Below are 21,886 nucleotides of genomic sequence, written 5' to 3'. Positions count from 1 at the left end.
TCTCATTCAGAGATGCAAATCAAAACCATCATGAGTATTTTACCTGACAGACTATCAAAAGACAAAAGGGAAAGAAATTTGATTATTCCTTGAATGAGAAAGTAGGCATATTCTTTCACTACTGGAGAACTGTACCACCTCTTTAAATTGAAATGCACATACCCTTTGACTCAACAATCTGTTGATAGGAATCTACCCTACAAATAAGATACCTATGTAGCCAAAGAACTACATACATACAGTCCCCAACTTAAGATGAGTTGACTTATGAATTCTGGATTTACAATGGTATAGAACTGATACACATTGAATAGCAACTGTCTGCTGGAATTTCTATCTTTTCTTGGACTAGCGATATGCAGTATGACACTCTCTCAGGATGTTACGCAGTGGCAGCAAGCTGCAGCTCCCAGTCAGCCACACTATCATGAGGGTAAACAACCAATACACTTACAGCCACTTTATACCCATAAACCATTGCTTTTCACTTTCAGTAGAGTATGAAATAAATTACATGAGATATTTAACACTTTATTATAAAATAGGCTTTGTGTTAGATAATTTTGCCCAGCTGTATGCTAATTTGCCTTCTGAGCACATTTAAGGAGGCTAGGTTAAGCTATAATGTTCAACAGGTTAGGTGTATTAAATGCATTTTTTACTTATGTTTTTGTTAGTTTATTGGGCTGTAACCTAATACATAAGGAATATCTCTAGAAATATATTGTGGTATTGATTATAAAAGCAAAAAGTTAGTTGATCAACAGCTGCCTGGCTACATATATTATGGTATATCCAATGGAATATTCTGCAGTTATTTTTTTAAAGAGGCAGATTTATATATATTGATAGGGATCATGGGCCAGGATACATTGATAATTGGATGAGCAAGGTGCAGTACAGTGTAAAATGGAACTTTCTCTGGACTTATGTATGTTTGCTTCTGGGAATGAGGACTGGGGTAGAGATATAGGAAACTCATTTTTCACTACATGTATACATTTCCTTCTAAGCAATTTGAATTTTCATCATATGGCTATGTTATCTCCTCTTAAAAGAAATATAAATTGAAATACAGTTAATACTAATCAGCTTCCCTGGTGGCTTAGATGGTAAAGAATCTGCCTGCAATGCAGGAAACCTGGGTTTCATCCCTGGGTCAAGATCCCCTGGAGAAGGAAATGGCAACCCACTCCAGTATTCTTGCCTGGAGACAGAGAAGCCTGGCAAGCGATAGTCCATGGGGTCGCAGTCGGACACGACTTGAGCAACTGACACACACACAGCCTCCTCCACCACTTAATGCCAAGCTAGCTCTTCCTTTGGAAAGGAGAAGCAGAGAGAGTCTGGCTGTCCTGCTTAAATCTTAGCATCCTTCTTTCCAGCCTAGTTTACTATTTCATTCTTGAGTACTTTGTTACCCTAGGAGTAACTTTCACTGTTAAGGCGGGAAGATACTTCTCTCCACCCAAGTCGGTTCCACAATTTGCTTTGTCTTAGTTTATACTGTCACAGATAAGCACATCTATCAGCCAGATTTTCTTCCCCTAGAAATCTATTTGTGCTATTGATACTCACTGCCAGGGAAGAGATAGCCTTGCCTAATTGGGAGTTTCTGAATTATAGGTACAGATTCCAGAAGAGCCCGAGTAGCTTCCTATGCTGTTGGGTTTCCCTCTTTTTCCTTTACAATCAATTACCAAATATTTATTTAGGTTAGCAAAAGTATACAATATAATAATCTATGTGGACTATTTCCCTAATGAATCACTGCCTCAAATAACTATGCAGCATAATCACAGTTATACCATTCAGTGTGTCACATTAATATAATCTAAATGTTATCCAATTACAACAAAAAGATTATTTCCGTGTTCAAGTCATAGCTTGCTTGTTGCTCAACTGACAGTGCCATCTGTTTAAAGCTGAAAAAAAAGTACAGTGATTCTCACCCTTCTTTTTCTTCTTCTATTTTTTGCCAGAATAGGGGGGTGGAATCGGGGTAAAAAGGAAAATGCAGTCTCCTCTGTTGAAAACTTCCTTAGCTCACAAGAGAACTTAATATCTGTGCTATATATGTCAAGGGTGGGAGGGGGACAGATTTATGGGGGAGAAGCACAGATCACATTCCTAAGCAGCACAAAAGACAGTGGTGAACACTCAGTGAAGAAGAACCATGAAACCTTTCCCTCTTGTTTCTGTTACAGGGAAGAGGAGTTTCATGGAAAGAAATCAGAAGCAGCTACAGAGAAACAGAAATTAGGGTATCCACCCATTGCTCCATTTTACTGCATGAAAGAGGATGTCCTTGCTTATGTGTTTGATGACGTGTGGAGCAAGGTCCTAAGCTGTATGGAGCAGCTGACTCGTACTCACTGGGAGGGATTTGCTTCTGGTAAGGCTCTTTGTGAAAACAATGTAAAAAAATAATTAAGACTTCCAAACCCTAAGCAGTCTATTAGATTATATGCTTAATAGTACAGAAGTGTCATATTTGTATTTCTTATAGAAACTAACAGATAGTTGGACAATATTTGGGAATGACTGGATGAGTAATGAGGCCTAGTCTATGATGACTAGAGATTGAGCTTTCTTTTTGAATGTAATTATTTGTGAGAAAAAAAACATGTGCAAGTCACAAATACATTTTAAAGACCACTTTATTGAAGAACTGATTTACAATAAACCAGTAAAACTTAAAGTATATAATAAGTTGATTTATGTATATACAGCCATGAAACTATGATAGTCAATACAGTGAACATATCCATTACCCGCAAAAGTTCATGACCTTGTAATCCCTCCCTCCTACCCTTGCCCAACTCACTATCCTGAAGTGACAACTTATCTGCTTAAATGGAATCATGTTGTATTGACTCTTTTTTTAATCATGTTCTTTCTCCCAGTATAAATCATTCTGAGAGCCATCCATGTGTCAATAATTTATTCCTTTTATTGCTGAGTAGTATTCCACTGTTCCACAGCTTGTTTATCCATTTATCTGTTGATGGATGTTTGGACTATTTTCATTTTTGGTCTATTAGTGCTTTTATGAACACTAGGGTACAAGACATACATTTTGACATATATTTCCTTTTTCTCTTGGGTAGATTTCTAGGAGTGGAGCTGTCAGAGTATATGGTCAAATGTATATTTAATGTCCTAACAATTGTCTGCATTGGTTTTCTATGTTGCATAAAACATTAACACAAACTCAGCAGCTTCAAACAATACACATTTATTGTATCACAGGTCTGTGAGTCAGAAGTCCAATAGCAGCCAGCTAGTCCTTTACTTAAGATCTCACAAGGCTGCAATCAGGGTGTTGGTCAGAGCTGGTTCTCATGTTGAGGCTCATGTTTTTGGAAGCATCCAGTTTCTTGTAGCTGTAGTAGTCATGGTAGCTTGCTTCTCCAAAGCTTTCTCAGTAAGAAAGACTGAGAGCTAATCTACTAGCAAGACAGAAGATTATGTAACATAATCAAGGGGGTGACATCCCATCACCTTTACCATCATCTATTGGTTTGAAGCAAGTCACAGGTCCTGCCCACACTCCCAGGGAGGGGATTACACAAAGGTTTGAACACCCAGAGATGAGAATCATGGGCTGGGGAGGCACATTGGAATTTGTCCACTACAGCCCTCCCACTGGCCCCCAGTGAGTCATGTGCTCCCACATGCAAAGTACATTCAGCTCTCTTTAAAGGTTTCCAAGAGAATCATTCTTGGAATGATGGAGCCTCAGCTCCAAAGATTTTTGAATCAGGTAAGAATGAAGTTCCTGGATGTAATACAGGGCAAGTGAAGTTATTGGGGGCACAATTCATTTCTATTTTATAGCCCTGTGAAACTAAATACAGAGGTACATAAACATCTAACTATTTAATCCAGCCATTCTGTTCCTAGAGACAGATTATTGATATTTGACCCCAACAAACCCAACATATAGTTGTGTGCCAGGAAAAGGATAACCATTCTAGACACTCCAGTTAAAGGCTGGGGTGGGGGAGGGATCCCTAGCAATTCTGAAATCCACCTGTGAAAATATTCGGGATTCCTTCATCAAGTTTCAAGGCCTGGAAATAATCCTCTTAGCTCTCTGCTCTCCCCTCTGAGCTCTTGATTTCACCCTGTGAGTCATCCTGTTAACATGAAAGGTATCATGTTTGTAGCTAAGTAATTTTATTAGGTTGCGTCCTGCCAGTAGAATTTTGGGGGCCTGATAGCCTTCCTTTATTTGGAATCTTTTGAATCTAGAGAGATTGAGAATTCTCAAAATCATTAAGTCCTGTTTTCTCTATGTTTAATAGTTTTTCCCTCAATTTCTCTCATCTCGTGTCTTATCATAAGCAGCAAGAAAAAAAATCAGGCTTCCCCTTTAACACTTTGCTGGGAAATCTCCATAGCTATATAACCAGAATCATCACTGTGAAAGTTCAGCTGTTCACATGACCATAAGAGGCCATTTCACTAAACTTTCTGTCACAAAACAGCAAGCATCTCCTTTCTTCCAGTTTCTAATATGTTCTCCCTTTTTCCAGTTTCTAATGTGTTCCTCATTTCCTTCTGAGCTTTCCCCTACAGCACCCTCCAAATCCAAATTTCTCCTAAGTCTATTCAAGGTAGTTTGTGACTTCTCTATCATGCTTCTCAAAATTCTTCCAGCTTCTATCAATGAACAGTCAAAAATGAAATTAAGGAAACAGTTTATTTACACTAGTATGAAAAAGAATAAAATACTTAGGAATAAACGGAACCAAGGAAGTATAGGACTTCTACACAGAATACTACAAAACACTGAAAGAAAATAGGTAAGGCCTAAAGAAAGCCTTCCTCAATGATCAGTGCAAAGAAATAAAGGAAAACAAGAGAATGGGAAAGACTAGAGATCTCTTCAAGAAAATTAGAGATAACAAGAGAACATTTCATGAAAAGATGGGCACAATAAAGGACAGAAATGGTATGGACCTAACAGAAGCAGAAGATACTAAGAAGAGGTGGCAAAAATACACAGAAGAGCTATACAAAAAAGATCTTCATGACTCAGATAACCATGATGGTATGATCACTCACCTAGAGCCAGACATCCTGGAATGTGAAGTCAAGTGGGCCTTAAGAAGCATCACTATAAACAAAGCTAGTGGAGGTGATGGAATTCCAGCTGAGCTATTTCCAATCCTAAAAGATGATTCTGTGAAAGTGCTGCACTCAATATGCCAACAAATCTGGAAAACTCAGCAGTGGCCACAGGACTGGAAAAGGTCAGTTTTCATTCCAATCCCAAAGAAAGGCAATGCCAAAGAATGCTCAAACTACCACACAATTGCACTCATCTCATATGCTAGCAAAGTAATGTTCAAAATTCTCTAAGCCAGGTTTCAACAGTTTGTGAACTGTGACCTTCCAGATGTTCAAGCTGGATTTAGAAAAGGCAGAGGAACCAGAGATGAAATAGCCAAAAGCAGTTGCAAGAGAGTTCCAGAAGAACGTCTATTTCTGCTTTATTGTCTATGCCAAAGCCTCTGACTGTGTGGATCACAACATACTGTGGAAATATGGGAATACCAGACAACCTGACTTGCCTCCTGAGAAATCTTATGCAGGTCAAGAAGCAACAGTTAGAACCGGACATGTAACAATGGACTGGTTCCAAATTGGGAAAGTACATCAAGGCTGTCACCCTTGGGTGACAATATGTCACCCTGCTTATTTAACTTATATGCAGAGTACATCATGTGAAATGCCGGGCTGGATGAAGCACAAGCTGGAATCAAGATTGCCAGGAGAAATATCAATAAAGATAAAGGAGATCAGTCCTGGGTGTTCATTGGTAGGACTGAAGCTGAAACTCCAATACTTTGGCCACCTGATGCGAAGAGCTGACTCATTTGAAAAGACCCTGATGCTGGGAAAGATTGAGGGCAGGAGGAGAAGGGGACGACAGAGGATGAGATGGTTGGATGGCATCACCGACTTGATGGACATGGGTTTGGGTGAACTCCAGGAGTTGGTGATGGACAGGGAGGCCTGGCATGCTGTGGTTTATGGGGTCGCAAAGAGTCGGACATGACTGAGCAACTGCACTGAACTGAACCGATACAGATGACACCACCCTTACAGCAGAAAGAGAAGAACTCAAGAGCCTCTTGATGAAAGTGAAAAAAAGAGTGAAAAAGCTGGCTTAAAACTCAACATTCAGAAAACTAATAAGATCAAGGTATCTGGTCCCATCACTTCATGGCAAATAGATAGGGAAACAATGGAAACAGTGAGAGACTATTTTCTTGGGCTTCAAAATCACTGCAGATGGTGACTACAGCCATGAAATTAAAAGACACTTGATGGAGAAGGAAATGGCAATCCACTCCAGTACTATTGCCTGGAAAATTCCATGGACAGAGGAGCTTGGTAGGCTACAGTCCATGGGGTCGCAAAGAGTCGGACACGACTGAGCGACTTCACTTTCACTTTAAGTATTCATTTCTACAACTTGTTAAGACCTCAACCTCTCCACTTGTATCCAGAATATTATATAGAACTCTTACAACTCAATAATAAAAGGACAAAAACCTCAATTTAAAAATAAATAAATAAATAAATAAATAAAAGACACTTGATCCTTGGAAGAAAAGCTATGACCAACCTCAACAGCATACTAAAAAGCAGACACATTACTTTGTCAACAAAGGTCCATCTAGTCAAAGCTGTAGTTTTTCCAGTAGTCATGTATGGATTTGAGAGTTGGACTATAAAGAAAGCTGAGTGCCGAAGAATGGATACTTCTGAGCTGTGGTGTTGGAGAAGACTCTTGAGAGTCCTTTGGACTGCATGGAGGTCCAACCAGTCAGTCCTAAAGGAAATCAGTCCTGAATATTCATTGGAAGGACTGATGCTGAAGCTGAAACTCCAATATTTTGGCCACCTGATGCAAAGAACTGACTCATTGGAAAAGACCCTGATGCTGGGAAAGATTGAAGGCGGAAAGAGAAGGGGACAACAGAGGATGAGATGGTTGAATGGCATCACTAACTCGATGGACATGAGTTTGAGTAAGCTCCAGGAGTTGCTGATGGACAGGGAAGCCTGGCATGCTCCAGTCCGTGGGGTTGCAAAGAGTTGGACACGACTGAGAGACTGAACTGAACTGAAAGAAACGGAAGGGGCTTCCCAGGCAGTGCAGTGGTAAAGAATCTGTCTGCCAATGCAGGAGACGCGAGAGATGCAGGTTCGATTCCTGGGTCTGGAAGATCCCCTGGAGTAGGAAATGGCAACCCACTCCAGTATTCCTGGGTAGAAAGTTCCATGGACAGAGGAGCTTGGCAGCCTACAGTCCACAGGGTTGCAAAGAGTTGACTTAACTGAGTGACTGGGTACACACACACAAAGAAATGGAAAGACAGGCTCTGCTTTTGTTATTGGAAGACTTAGTATTGTTAAGATGGCAATTTCCCTAAATATATCTACAGTCTGAGTACAACTTTCTCAAAATTCCAGCTGCCTTTTTTAAAAGGCAGAGATAATTCATACAGAAATGCAAGGTATCCTGAATATCCAGAACGATATTGAAAAAGAACAAATTTGGAGGACTCACACTTCTTGATTTTGAAAGATAATACAAAGCTACAGTGATCAAAACAGTGCAGTACTGGCATAAGAACATATATTGATACATGGAATAGAATAAAAAGTCCATAAATAAACCCACACATCTATGGTCAGTTGATTTTCAACAAGGGAGCCAAGCCTATGAGGGAAGAAGAGTCTCTTTAAGAAATGATGCTGGCAGGGAACATAGCCAGTATTTTATCATAACTATAAATGGAGTATAACCTTTTAAAATTGTAAACCACTATGTTGTACACCTGAAACTTACTGAACATTGTAAATCAACTCTGTCAATCAAAAAAAAAAATTCAGATGGGGAAAAAAAGGGAAATGGTGCTGGGAGAACTGAAAAGAATGAAGTTGGACCGTTACTTCACATTTTATAAAAAATATCAACTCAGAATGGACCAAAGGAACACACTTAAGAGCTACATAAAACTTAGGAGAAAACATTGGAGTAAATCTCAATGAGCTTGGATTTGGCAGCTGATTCTTAGATGTCATCTGACACCAAGACCACATACAACCAAAGAAAAAACAGATAAATTGGACTTCATCAAAATAAAATACTTTAGGGTGTATCAAGGGACATTATCAAGAAAGTGAAAAGATAGCCTACAAAATGGGAGGAAATACATGTAAAACATACACCTAACAAGAATCTATTATCCACAATATATAAAGAACTACAACCCCAAAACAAAAGAAAAAACAATCCAGTTAATCAGCAAATAACTCAAAGAGCAGTTTCTCCAAAGAAGATATACAAAAAGCCAATAAGTACATGAAAAGATGTTCAAAATCATTATTCATTAGGGGAAGCAAATAACCAAAACCACAATGAGACACCACTTCATACCTACTAGTGCGACTATATTAAAGATTAAAAAAGGACAGTAACAAGTATTGATGAGGATGTGAAATTGTAATGTTTGTAAATTAATGGTGGGAATGCAAAGTGGTACAGTCACTGTGGAACCAGTTTGGCAGTTCCTCAAAAAGTTAACCATATGACCCAGCAATTCTACTCAAAGGTATATAGCCTAAAGAAGTGAAATAGAGCCACACAAAAGCCTTTCATGAATGCTGGCAGCAGCATTATTCATAAGAGTAAAAAAAGTGGAAGCAACCTAAACATCCATCAACTGATGAATAAACAAATGGTTTATCCATGTTATGGACTGAATTGTGTTCCCCTTAAAATCCAAAAGCCCCAACACCCAATGTGGTTATGTTTGGCGATACGGCCTTGAGAGAGATAATTAAGGTTAAATGAGGTCAGAATAGTGAGACTCTATTCCTGTAGGGGTGGTATCCTTAAGAAAAGGAAGAGACATTAATGAATTCTTTCTATGCATGCAAAGAGCAAAGGTCATGCAAACAAACACAAAGTGAAAAGGCAACTGTGCCTAGGAGCCAGGAAGAGAGGTCACACTATAAACCAACCCCAACAGCACCGTGATCATGGACTCTGAGGCTCCAGAACTGTGAGAAAATTAATTTCTGTCGTTTAAGCCACCCAGTCTCTGGCATTTAATGGCAGCCCAAGTAACTAATACTTCATGTACAACATTTCAAATATGCTAAACACCACTTATTTTTCTGTGTATCCATAAATTTAGGTTATTGTGAAACTTAAAGTTTGGAAAAAAGAAGAAAGTAATTTTAAAATGGAGCTGGAGGATCTCTGACTGGTTTGGTGGGTTGACTGAAATGTCCTAAAATAGGGGTCAGCAAAGTTTGTGTATAAAGAACCAGGCAGTAAATATTTTAGCCTTTGCCAACCATCCAATCTGTTGCCACTACTTAACTCTGCCCTTGAAAGCAGCCATAAACAAGTGGATATAGATGTGACACTATTATACACTCGGTATATATCTTCCCCAAAGACATATATAATTACCGCTGCCACAAAAACTGGCAGTGGTAATGGGTATGAAGTTTCACTAGTCACGTGGCTATTTAAATTTTTAATTAATTACAATTAGGTAATTTTAAATTTCCATTCTCAATCACACTAGCTAAATTTTTCTTTAATTGAAGTATAGTTGATTTACAATGGTTGTGTTAATTACTGTTGTACAGCAGTGATTCAGTCATCCATATTTACATATCTTAATATTCTTTTCCATTATGGTTTACTATAGGATACTGAATATACTTCTGTGCTATACAGTAGGACCTTGTTTTTTTTTAATCCATTCGATATATAAAAGCCTACATGTGCTAACCCCAATCTACCACTCCATCCTTCCTTCAGCCTCCTCCCCCTTAGAAACCAGTCTGTTCTCTATGTCCATAATTTTTTGTTTCACAAATAGGTCTGTGTCATATTTTAGATTCTACAAATGATATCATGTGGTATTTGCCTTTCTTTGACTTACTTCACTTAGTATAATAATCTCTCATTGCATCCATGTTGTTGCAAATGGCATTATTCCATTCTTTTATGGCTACTATTTCATGTATATATATATATATATATACACACACACACACACACATCTTTATCCATTCATCTGTCAGTGGATATTTAGGTTGTTCCCATGTATTGGCTCTTGTTGTGCTCTGGACACTGGGGTACATGCATCTTTTTGAATTATGGTTTTGTCCAGGTATATGCCCAGGAATGGGATTGCTGGATCATTTGGTAACTCTATTTTTAGTTTTCTAAGGAACCTCCATGCTGTTTTCTACAGTGGCTACACAAGCTTATATTCCCACCAGCAGTGTAGGAGGGTTCCCTTTTTTCTGAACTTTCTTTAGCATGTGTTATTTGTATACTTTTTAATGATGGCTATTCTGACTCATGTGAGCTGGTACCTCATTGTTTTGATTTGCATTTCTCTAATAATTAGAAGTGTTGAGCATCTGTTCTTGTGCCCATTGGCCATCTGTATGCCTTCTTTGAAGAAATATCTACTTAGGTCTTCTGCCAATTTTTGGATAGGGTTGTTTTTTGTTGAGCTATATGAGCTGTTTGTGTATTTAGGAAATTAAGTCATGTCATTTGCGAACACTTACTCTCATTCTGCAGGTTGTCTTTTCGTTTTGTTTATGGTTTCTTTTACTCTGCAATAGCTTGTAAGTTTTGCTAGGCCCCACAGTAGCCAAATTTTAAATCCTCTATAGCCACATGTGGCTTGAGGCCACTATCCTGGAGAGTGCATATATAGAACATTTCCTTCAATCTCCAAATGTCCCATTAGATAGCTTTGCTCTAGTAATCTTTAATCTTTGCTTTTCATTCTGCCAGGAACCAACAGGCATCACCAGCCTGAGAAACCACTTTAAAATAAATTCATGGTTTAAAGTGTTTTTTTGGAACCATGGCAGGTGGTATGAAACTGGGCTATAAAGATTAGTGAAGCCTAGCTTGAGATTATGAATTCTCAGGGGAGATTTTTTTTCACAGTACTGTTGCTGTGGGTCTGAAGATATCCATGGATAATAGATTCTATTCCTTTGCTCAGATGATGAGAGTAATGTTGCAATCACCAGACCAGCTTCACAAAGCCCCTGTGTGCTGAGTGAACTACAACCTTTGGTCTTACCTCGAGTGCCACAGTCTAAGGTGCTGTCTATCACCTCAAATCCGGTAAGTCCCACAGGGGAATGTACAGGAGAGCCTAGACCTATTCTTATAGAGAAGTCTGCTCAGTTATTTGGCTTAATTGTATCACTATGACTTTTTTTTCCAGTAAAGTTATGTGTTATCATAGTAATCCAGTGATTCTTTGCAAAAGTTTCATTTTGAAAAAACAGCAAGTTAGAGTTGATAAGTTGGAGAAGGCAATGGCACCCCACTCCAGTACTCTTGCCTGGAAAATCCCATGGATGGAGGAGCCTGATGGGCTGCAGTCCATGGGGTTGCACAGAGTCGGACATGACTGAGCGACTTCACTTTCACTTTTCACTTTCATGCATAGGAGAAGGAAATGGCAACCCACTCCAGTGTTCTTGCCTGGAGAATCCCAGGGACAGGGGAGCCTGGTGGGCTGCCATCTCTGGGGTCGCACAGAGTCGGACACAACTGAAACGATTTAGCAGAGCTGATAAGTAATTTTCAGCTCTTTTGAAAAGGTATCTATAAGCTCTGCAAACAAAATTCAACTATATGGTCAGCTCCAGGCAGCTTTGGGAAGAATGAAATATATAATAAAATGAGGGGCCAATGTCAGATTTTCTATGGCCTTAACATTCTATCTTTTGAATTTCTTTTTGACTTCTTCCCTCTTTTTTTCTGTTATTGTGACCTACCTGGTTTTCATTTTTTATATTTGAATCTGTTGACTTTTTTGCTTTTGGATGCTTAGCAGCAATCATTACCCAGGTGTAAAAGGCAAATCAAAAGGAGAAAATGGTTTCAGTCTTCAGCATATAAGATGGCCATTTCTTGCAGGCTAATGAGCCTGATCTACTATTTCCTTTGTTGGTATACTGGCCAGATATTGTGCAGCTATATTTTTAAAAGGGTTATTTAAAAGTAAATTCAGCTTGTACATAACTATACTATACATACCTGTAACATATAATACTGTACATCAATTATACTTCAATTAGAAAATAAACTCAGCAAGGCCCATATCTTATCACACTAGAGGATGACCCAGGTAATCTAATATTCCTGTGACAGTAATAAAATACTTCTATATGTCAAACTGGTCTGCTTATGGTTTAAGTAGCCTAAGCCCTGAAAAGTTAACATACACATTTCTAGTTGTTAATGACCAAAGGAAGGAGAAGCAATAATCCAAATATTCTAGAGAGAAAGTAGGAGAAGAATGCCTACTTGGGAGAGGAGGAGCTAACCAGAAAGGGCCCTGAACTGATTACCTAAGAGAGAAGATAAACAGGACACTAAGGTGGCAGTGGCAGTCCATGTAAGACTAAATCCTGCTAACATTAGAACAAATAAGATTAACTCCTCCTAATAGGCTTCAGATTTGAGCTTATTATTGAGAGCTGACTGCTCCAGATGTAGCAGAGAGCATTAGCAGAGCACAGGATTATGTGATGGTAAAAGATTATATACTAGAGTTTACCCGTATTCTTCCCATTTTTGTTCCATGTTGTTTTTTCTAATGTAAATAATAATAAAGGTCCTCTCTCCCCAATGAGACTGGCTACTAATTGCTTTCACGTAAGTTGATCAGGCTTCCCCATTCAGAAATGAAGAGGATGACTCTGATCTTGTCATCTTAACAGTGGACTTGGGGCCCCAGATGGGATACTGGCCAAGATACTACAAAAGTTAAGACATAGGAGAAAAAAATACATAAATTATCTAATTTGGAAATATTAACTTTTGGCAAAGTTGGGAAACTAAGCTGGTATCGTCACCAACCAATGAGAAACATCTTCTTTTGATATGTAGATGAGTCTCTGTCAAGCAGCAAGTGGTCATCAGCCAAATGTGAATGGTCTCTTGATTCATGGGATGCCTCTACAGCCAAGAAATCTCTCTCTAATGGACAAGCTCCTGTAAGAAGTATAAAATTTTAAGACTATAGAGTTTAAGTAGATCACTAAAAAATAAAAGGAAAGCAAAGTCAAGTCAATCAACATGCATGTATTGAGTGCCTACCAAGCAACCAGAGACATGTGGGGAGTAGACATATATAAGGAAAATGGTCTCCACCTTCAGGGAGCTGATAAAATAACTGGTGAGAAGACACACAACTAAAAAGAGACCTAACCATTTAGGGCGTTCCTGTGACTGAGTACCAAGTGTGTGTACTTCAAGTGAGTGAACACTATGGCAGTCCCAAAGAAGGGAAGCATTTTGGTGGGAAGTGCAGGTTTTAAATGTGTCCTTGAAAAATGGAAGTATGGATAAGCAGAGAAGAGTAGCAAAGCTATTCTAGATATGAGAAATGACGTGGGGAAAGGTTTGGAGACAGGAAAATACAAATATTTAGAAGAGAAAGCGGATCATTTTTTGCTACAGTAGAACAGGAGACAATAGGTTAGAACTTCAATGTTCTGATCAAAGACCACTGGTGTGATTAGTGGGAAAGCAGAGACTGAAATTAAAGAACTTTGGAACCAGACAGTGGAGGGTTTTGAATGTCTTGTTTCTGAGATCCATTCATGTTGCATGTGATTCTCTTTTACTGCCAACTAGTATTCTATTTTAATAATATACCACAATTTATTTATCCATTCTTCTGTTAATGAACACTTGGGCTATTTTTCAGGTTGGGGCTGTTATATATAAAAGGCACTATATATATTCTTATACTGGTCTGGACTTATGTTCTCATTTATCAATATACAGAAGTAAAAGGATAAGTATATGTTTAATTTTATAATAAACTCATAAAATTTTTTCAAAAGAATTGTACCATTTTACATTCCCACCCAGCAGTGTGTGTGTTCAGCTTTGGAGAACATCAGTTTAAATCAGGAATTTGAAAGATTTCACACAGTAGAACATAGATTGGATTAAAGAAGGAGGAACTGAAGGTAAAGGAGAAGTCTAATGCAGGAATTCAGGCAGTTATGGGTCTGTTCTCAAGATGTAGCCAAGACTAAAAAGTAATAAAACTGTTTAGGAGTTATCATAAAAGAAATCAGATTCTATAAAAACAGGAATAAAGGTGAACTCAGATTTCAAGCTCAAGGGAAGACAGTTTGGGGATGGGGGAGATGAGTGTAGGGTCTGTTGAGTTTATAATGATAGGCCGTATAGAAGAGGTCAGATTTGGAGACTGATCTAGAAGTATAGAGGTGATAAATCCACTTATGAGTGAGCAGTCCAGAGGAAAAATAAAGATGAATGAAGAGCAGCTAAGGCCTAAACTCCTATAATTAGAAAGCAGGTAGGCTGTGTAAACAAAGGGCTTAAGTGAGTGGTTAGGGAGGCAAGACCAGAAAGATCTCTTACAAGTAATGCTCAAGGTTTAGCCCTATTCTGTGATGGGCATTTTTCCTTCAAAGTTCTCCAAACTCTGAGGCATATTTTGTGCTAGAGGATACCAAAGTGGCCTGAAAGCTTGAAGAACATGGCCTGTGGCAGAGTGTTATTCTTCCACTTTCCCTCCATATCACAGCATAAATACTATCTCTTAGGTGCCTTACAATAAAATCAAACGGTCTCTCATCTGCTTAAAACATAAAAATGAAGCACCTGAATCTGTGGGGCAGAGTTTAAGCTACTGAACTGTTGAATACGGTATTTTATTTACCAGAGTACTTACAGAAGAGTATTGTGTTTCACAGCTGTTTACGCAAATGGGGATCTACTGACCTGGGCTGCACAAAGCTCTGAACCCTTTGGCTGTTCCCAGCTTTCTAAGGAACCCCTACCCCTGTGGGCTTCAGCTAGCTCAGCATTTTAATCTCTGCAATGCGAGCCACACTAGTGCCACAGCACTACTAAGCAGCAGTACTGGCCTTTCAACTAAGTCTTTCTGATGACATGCCTTCAGCAAAAAGAATGCCTACAACACGGTAGGAAGCACATTCCCTGAGGTAAACTTCTGGGAAGCACATTCCCTGAGGTAAACTTCTGGGAAGCACTTTGGAGTAGCTACACTACCGGTTAGCCTTTACCAGTAACTGAAGAAATGACTCTGATGGCAGGTGAATAAAGTACTTGATTTCCCAAGTCTCCACTCTAGTAAATCATGTGTAAGACTGAAATGATGTCCTTTTTTCAGATACACATTCTCATTCCTGAGATAAATTATATGACATCTAAAACTAGGTTATTGATTGATTGTTTTCTGTTTTTGCCTTTCTCTCCCTTGAATGTACTTGAAAGTTTAAGGCTTTTTACCCTTTGAGTTCTGTCTCCCTGTACAGAGCAGTCTTGATCTCACTGTGGGTTTCTGATATTTGGCCACTAGAGATCTTGATGACAAGCTACTTATGAGACCTGGGTCCAGTACCATCTTTTCAACTCGAAATTGGCCAAATCGAGCCCTGAAGCTTAGTACATCATTTCTGTCATATACAGTGCAGTCCACCAGGAGACGCAACCCCCCACCACGTACCCTTCATCCCATCAGCACAAGCCATTCACGCGCTGGAACACCAAGACTTATGGATGAAATACGCAGAGGATCCCGAGTGTAGGTTTCAGAAGCAGAATTTCTGGAATCTGTGGTAAAACTAATGAAAAATTTTACATATAGAATGAATTTAAAAATAAGATTGAAATATATGCCTAGGCAGTAATCACTACATATTCTTATGATGAGTTGTACACTGGTTTAAATCTAATACAGAAAAAATGGGAGTTATATTTGAATAATATATAGATATAGTTATCTTCTGATTATACTTATCTTCCTTCTGATTTAGCTAAACATATTTTCACAAATGAAATGTTGGCTAGAATATTTCAACAGAACTCACCAAAGGAATAGAAGACATTCTATATATATTTTTATTAAAACATTTTCGTTAGTGGGAACATGCTCAGTAAAATTCTTCCCCCAAATGATGATTAGTTCTCCTTTAATATTGTTCCATACCAATAGGATTTACTTATTTCACTAACAATGAAAACTTCATAAATCTCAGATAAGTAGCTGCCTGTACCCCAGGAAAAAATGTCCCTTGGCACATCCTAGGAAGTAACAGTAAACACGTCCTCTTCCCTTTTCCCATCTCACTGTGCAAAAGACTCCAAGTCAAGTTTTTAAAATAAAATCCTTCCATAAGTTGTTAATTTTTAAAACATCTTATGAGGGTTGATTTCTAAGACTATGATCAAGGGTAGGAATTAATAACACCATAACTGAATTCAGCGTTTTGAATTCAGCCTCTGAATGAAGCATATGTCACTATACTTCTCTCCCAACATTTCTTAATTTTGACCTTATTAGTATATTATCTATACCAGTAAAGCTATACATTCACTTGGGTATGAGTGGTTTTGATGTAAAATTAATCTCATCCCTCGACAGTGCTTTTTTCAAAGTGGAAAAATAAGTTACTTTGTTTTTTTCTGGGATATGAAAAGTATCATTCAGCTTTAATTACTGTCTTGGGCATGAGTAATACTGTAACTGCTCCAAATCCTTTGGAAGGAAATAAAAGTTTAGGATCCTTACCTGGAAATTATAATTTTTAGTGAAAAGGACAACCAGAAGGCCCAGAACTGTGTTTCATCAGATGCGAAATTACCAATCTATGAATTTGTCAGGAAAAAACAACCCAGGATAGGGAAAATTGTTCTATTCCAGTTCTTTATGGGAGAAAGGGTCAAATTCTGCTGTGCACATAGGATGAAGCTTCAACAAAAAATAAGAAAATACTATGAAGCCCCAAATTTTCATTCTCCAAAATCCTGAGATCGCTTCACTTAAAAAAGTGTAGGCAGCTTAAAGCTTTCTGTGCATGACATTAAACTCATCTGTTCAATGTATTTGATGCTAACCAATTTGTTTATATTGTTACAATTTTATGCTTTCATATCTTGGTTTTCGCTGGTGGGATCTGCAGCCCTGTGGCGGCTGACTCGCTCTCCTCTCCCTCACCACTGCCGCTGAGTCGAAATAATCTGCTGCCACCTATTGGCACCTCTAAAGCAGAACACTTGAGCATGGTGGGGCCACAAAGGCAAACGGTATGTCTCCTTCCTATTGCCTTTCCAATGTTTATAAAACCTCATGGTCAGTAATTCTGCAGGATCTGTGCTCTGGTTTTGACTTGTATATTTTGTCAAATGTACAAACTGAATTCTGATTTGACAATGTAATTGGAGCTGCTTAGCCTGCAATTACCATACCTGTTAGGGCTGATACTGGACATGCACAACTCCACTATAAATTAACTGTTTCTGTAATTCTTATCCCTTCTGCAGAAAACCCATAGCGATTCCAGTCGAGCTCGAAGTGCAGTGGTGGATGAGCCTAACCATCAGCAGCCCCAGGAGAGGCTCCTGTTACCTGACTTTTTCTCCAGGCCCAATACAACTCAGTCATTTTTGGTAGAGTGACATACTTCCTCTATTGTCTGATAGCTGAGCAAACAGGAAAAAACTAGTCTGGCAGGCTTAAGGCTTTATATGGTGACTTAACTCTTAGAGTAAAAGCTGAGGTTCTAATAAAAACAGTGTTTTACGTTTTAAGTATATTTGTTGAAACTCTAATTGCTCTCTGCCACTCATTATTTTAACTTGTAAAAATAAGGTAAAATGCCTTATATATAAACAGCAAATTCTAAGCAATTTAAAATTTAGATATTTCTGAGAATAATCAAAAAAAGTTAAACTCCAGTGCATATCAGATTAGCGTTAACTTCATTCTTTTAACATTGCTCTGAGGGAATTAAACAAAAAGTGGCAACATTATTTTGTGGACTGGTGGATGGGCAAGTTAAGACTTGCAGTTTTTGTTAACTGGTGTTTGAAATGCTAACACTGTCACCACTAAATGTACATTTACTAGACTTTTTAAACATCAGAAACAACCTGACTGGGAGACTAGAGGTCAGGCACTGACGTTGCCCCAAACTCAGCCCCACGGCATTTGCTTTGTACAAGAGGGCTTGGAAAGCCCAGAGTGACTGAGGGCACACTTGTGGCCCAAGAACCAGGCACCCACATCCTAAACCAGTTTTCAAGACAGTGGTGTTTGCAACCCACTTATCTCAACTCATAATTCTTAAACTGTATCAGCCTAAAGCACCATATGATCTTTCCTCCATTAGAAGAGTGGTGAGAATAAATGAATGGGACATTGTATTAGCTTCCTGGGCTGCCATAACAAATTACCACAAACTTGGTGGCTTAAAACAGTATAAATTTATTCTCTCAGTTCCAGAGTCTGTTAAGTCCAAAATCAAGGTATCAGCAGAGCTATGTTCCCACTGCAGGCTCTAGGGAAGAATCTTTTCTTGCCTCTATCCTAGTTCATGAGCTGTTCAGCTTAACTGTCTGTTTTTGTAAACAAAGTTTTCTTAGAGCAGAGCTACCACATTCAATTTTGTACTTTCTGTGGCTGCTTTCTTACTCTTAACAGCAGAATGGGATAGTTCCAGTGACAGTATGTTCCACAAAACCTGAAATGTTTACTATCTGGTCCTCTATTAAAAAAAAAAAAAAGTTTGCTGACCACTGATAGAAAACATGGGGCTTTATCAGGAGAGGAAAAAAAACAAACCCTCAAATTTCTTATTCCAGTGCTGACAAGAAACTGAGGGGATGTTTGTTGTCCCAGAAGTACTAGCAAAATGGCCATGATAGCTCTTTTTTTAGTATCTGCATGTGGATATTTTAATTGTATCTTAAAATCTTTAAATCCCTTAAACTTTGAAATGTTTGAGTCACATTTTAAGCATGGAGGTTGTCAGTGTTGCTGAAAACGTTCTGTTCTGTTGTTTTAAACAGTCAGCAGGCACTGGAAATTAGATTCAAATTCCCTTGAGAGCCAATTATGAGTACTTAAGAAATATTAAACCATATGGATTATTTATAAATGCTGAGATTTTCTTAAAGGCATATTAATAAAGTTGCAGAACTTGCAATTTTTACAAGTTAACAATCACTCTGTGGGCTGCTGGCTTGGGATTTTTAACTTGGAATGTTAAGAGTATATTCAGCCAACTGTCCCTCAGACTGACAGATGATGCCAATTACACTGCTGTCTGACTTCAGGGTTTTCCCTTGTAAAACAACTAACACATCCTCTGGAAGAAGTCACACTGTAAGCAGTGACTCATCTTCTCTCTTTTTCAGCCAGATACGCAGTATCGTCGTGCGTGTGCTACTGAGTATCCTCACCAGGCCCGACCTGGTAGGGGATCTGCAGGGACAGGTGGAGATATTACTACAGGTGGATTATTTTACTAAAGTCTTGTTAAGATCTTGCTTTTTTCCCATGCTTATTTTTCCTTCCTCCAGATTTTATATTTTGCTTTCCTACATCTTTGTAAATCATCTCAAATTCATTTTGGAATATAGGATATAGTAATAAAAAGAAAAATAAGAGAACTCTTAACTGCTCAAAGCCAAAAAGTTCCAGATCTGTTTTCTCATATATAAATTAACCTCTTGCCATTCAGGCAGAGTAAACAATACATTTTTTTTTAAAATCTAAACCAATTAAGCCAAATAAATCATTTTCATAGCATTCAAACACTGCATGGATTTTATTATGTAGGCAAAAACCTGTACTGCTATGGATTAAACTGCTCTAATCAGTTAAACTGGTAGGCCAAGGTAAGAAAAGAAATTCACAATATCAAGACATGAGGAGTCTGATTCTATCCCACTAACTTTTTTGTCTAAGTTATATTCTATAGTTTCTGTTTTTGTAGGAGTGATAGAAGAAAATTTAAGGATGTCTTAATTCTTCCTATAATGGTCTTCTCACCACCAGGGTCATTTTTTCCTTATGTTATAGGTGAAATTTAGAATTACCAGGCAGTTGAAATGTTTCCTGTTAATAATCAGATTAATCAGCAAGTATGTTAAAAAGTAATCTGCCTGAAATCATCTCTGTAGTTCAAGTAAATTCTCTTAGTTCAGGTTCCTAGTAGCAACACTTGGTAGTCTTTGAATGCTGTCAGCAGATTCTGTTCTTGAATCAGTCCTCAGGGAAGCACTACTGCCTCTGAGCTACAGTTATTACATCTGGCCATGCTGATGGTCAAGTATAACTAGTATAATGTTTAGGTAAGTGAAACACATTTTATTCCTTTTTAATTAGTGACTATTTTCTAAAATTACGTTACGACATCACATCTTACATAGATTTTGTTTTTACATCATAAAATATGTAAACACGATTTTTATTGCTTTAGTAAATATAAACTTTACTACTTAGCCACAGTCTCCAAATTTAAAGTCTAACAGTTGGAGCCAAAAAAGTCTGTACATAGGAGCTCAAGACGATCAAATCTAGAATGTCTATTCATGTTACTCTATGATGTCATCTTTGTCTCTCAGGTCCTCAGTTACATGGATCTACAAAATCTCAAAACAGAAGTGGACCAATCTCTAGAACCAGGCAGGGACCATAGCACGAATGAGGAGAACTTTCTTCGGGCTGCAGGGAACACATGGGAAGATTTCACAAATCAATGTTCAGTCATCTCATGATGCAGACCTTGTATACAAGAGACAACCTGAAACCATCTTTGTGAATTATTTTGGTACAACAGACTGAGAACAGTATCAGCCAAAGATTACATGGGTACTGTTTCTATCTCCAATTACTGTCTTCTGTTCAGCATAAGTTAATCACTTCACTGGACAGTAGTTTATAGCCAAAGATGTAACAAATGAATAATTTCCTCCAAATCACTGCTTATGTTGTCTGTTAACAATGATCAGTTCAATTACTACAGCATTCTATCAGACTACATGTACACAAAACGTAGCAAATCGTTTGATAACATTATTATTGGCTTTGGAATACTTCTGCTTGTGTTAATTTCTGGAGAGGTGTACTCACTTGTAAGTCATTTTTAGGAGACAGTTCTGTAAAAAACCACATCACACAGATGTGATTCCTAAAGTTTTCTCTTAGATGTCCAAATCCATAGGCAGATATATATGGCAGGGATGAATAACTAAAAACATAAATGTTGAGCACTGGTATAAAGTAATCCATGTAATAAATAATGAATGTTTTTTTCCCAGGTAGGACAATTCAGCCTTACAACAGCTGCCTAACATCAGGTTATACTTGTGTTCTTCTCAAAGTACTTTAGTGGTCATTCCCCACCCCCAACCCACCCCACCAAATATCACACCTGCCTTGCCAGATTTTCTCCTGCAGGTCTAAGAAATGCAATTTAAAAATTTATAGAATCTTTCTGTTAGTGAGCCAGCAAGACACAACTTCTTAAAATTCCTGAAACCCTGCTGTTCTGTCTAGTATAAACATATGCTAAGAGCAAAGGAAGAGAATTTTGGCATTCTACTGATTTTCACATGGACCTTTCCCGAGTACACTCATGAATGCAGCAATGGTTTTAACTGTGGTTTAAACTTATTTAAATTTCGTTGAATTCTGATGATCATTTTGGTTTTAGATCTTCTATTAATCTTCAGAGTTGATAAATTCAAATGATCATAAATTGGGATAATTTTATTGTTTCAAAGTGTTCTAATACTATCATATGAAGACAGATACAGCAAACAACCTGCATTAAACTGTATTTTTAATACAATTAAAGAGTATTTTTTAACCTATTTGTAATCACAAACTGAAAACGTGTCTTATGCTTACCTCAGATAAATTATGTACATGAATCTCAGTAACAGGCTTGTTTTATGCATATGGTATTAAATATATTAGCTTACAAATCAGAGATTTTA

General features: G+C 38.0%; 1 protein-coding gene across 3 annotated transcripts in view; it reads left to right on the top strand.

Moving 5' to 3' along the window:
- The window catches only part of FAM149B1 (family with sequence similarity 149 member B1), a 51,508-nt gene extending 29,808 nt beyond the window's left edge, over positions 1-21,700 (top strand). Inside the window, exons 7-14 of one of the 3 annotated variants that reach the window (XM_068982117.1) lie at positions 2,208-2,395; positions 11,079-11,203; positions 12,983-13,089; positions 15,459-15,683; positions 17,062-17,185; positions 17,423-17,548; positions 19,298-19,376; positions 20,510-21,700. In XM_068982117.1, coding sequence (XP_068838218.1) covers positions 2,208-2,395; positions 11,079-11,203; positions 12,983-13,089; positions 15,459-15,683; positions 17,062-17,185; positions 17,423-17,548; positions 19,298-19,376; positions 20,510-20,583 — 1,048 coding nt within the window. In that variant the 3' untranslated portion in view covers positions 20,584-21,700. Of the gene's footprint in view, positions 1-2,207; positions 2,396-11,078; positions 11,204-12,982; positions 13,090-15,458; positions 15,684-17,061; positions 17,186-17,422; positions 17,549-19,297; positions 19,395-20,509 lie in introns of all 3 variants that reach the window. The other 2 variants (XM_068982115.1, XM_068982116.1) reach the window with 2 other exon arrangements.
- The last annotated feature ends 186 nt before the right edge of the window (positions 21,701-21,886 follow it).

The sequence above is a fragment of the Capricornis sumatraensis genome, chromosome 10, assembly GCF_032405125.1.
Source record: "Capricornis sumatraensis isolate serow.1 chromosome 10, serow.2, whole genome shotgun sequence".
NCBI lineage: Eukaryota > Metazoa > Chordata > Mammalia > Artiodactyla > Bovidae > Capricornis > Capricornis sumatraensis.
Note: the sequence above shows the minus strand (reverse complement) of the source record. Positions and strands in the feature narration are given on the sequence as shown.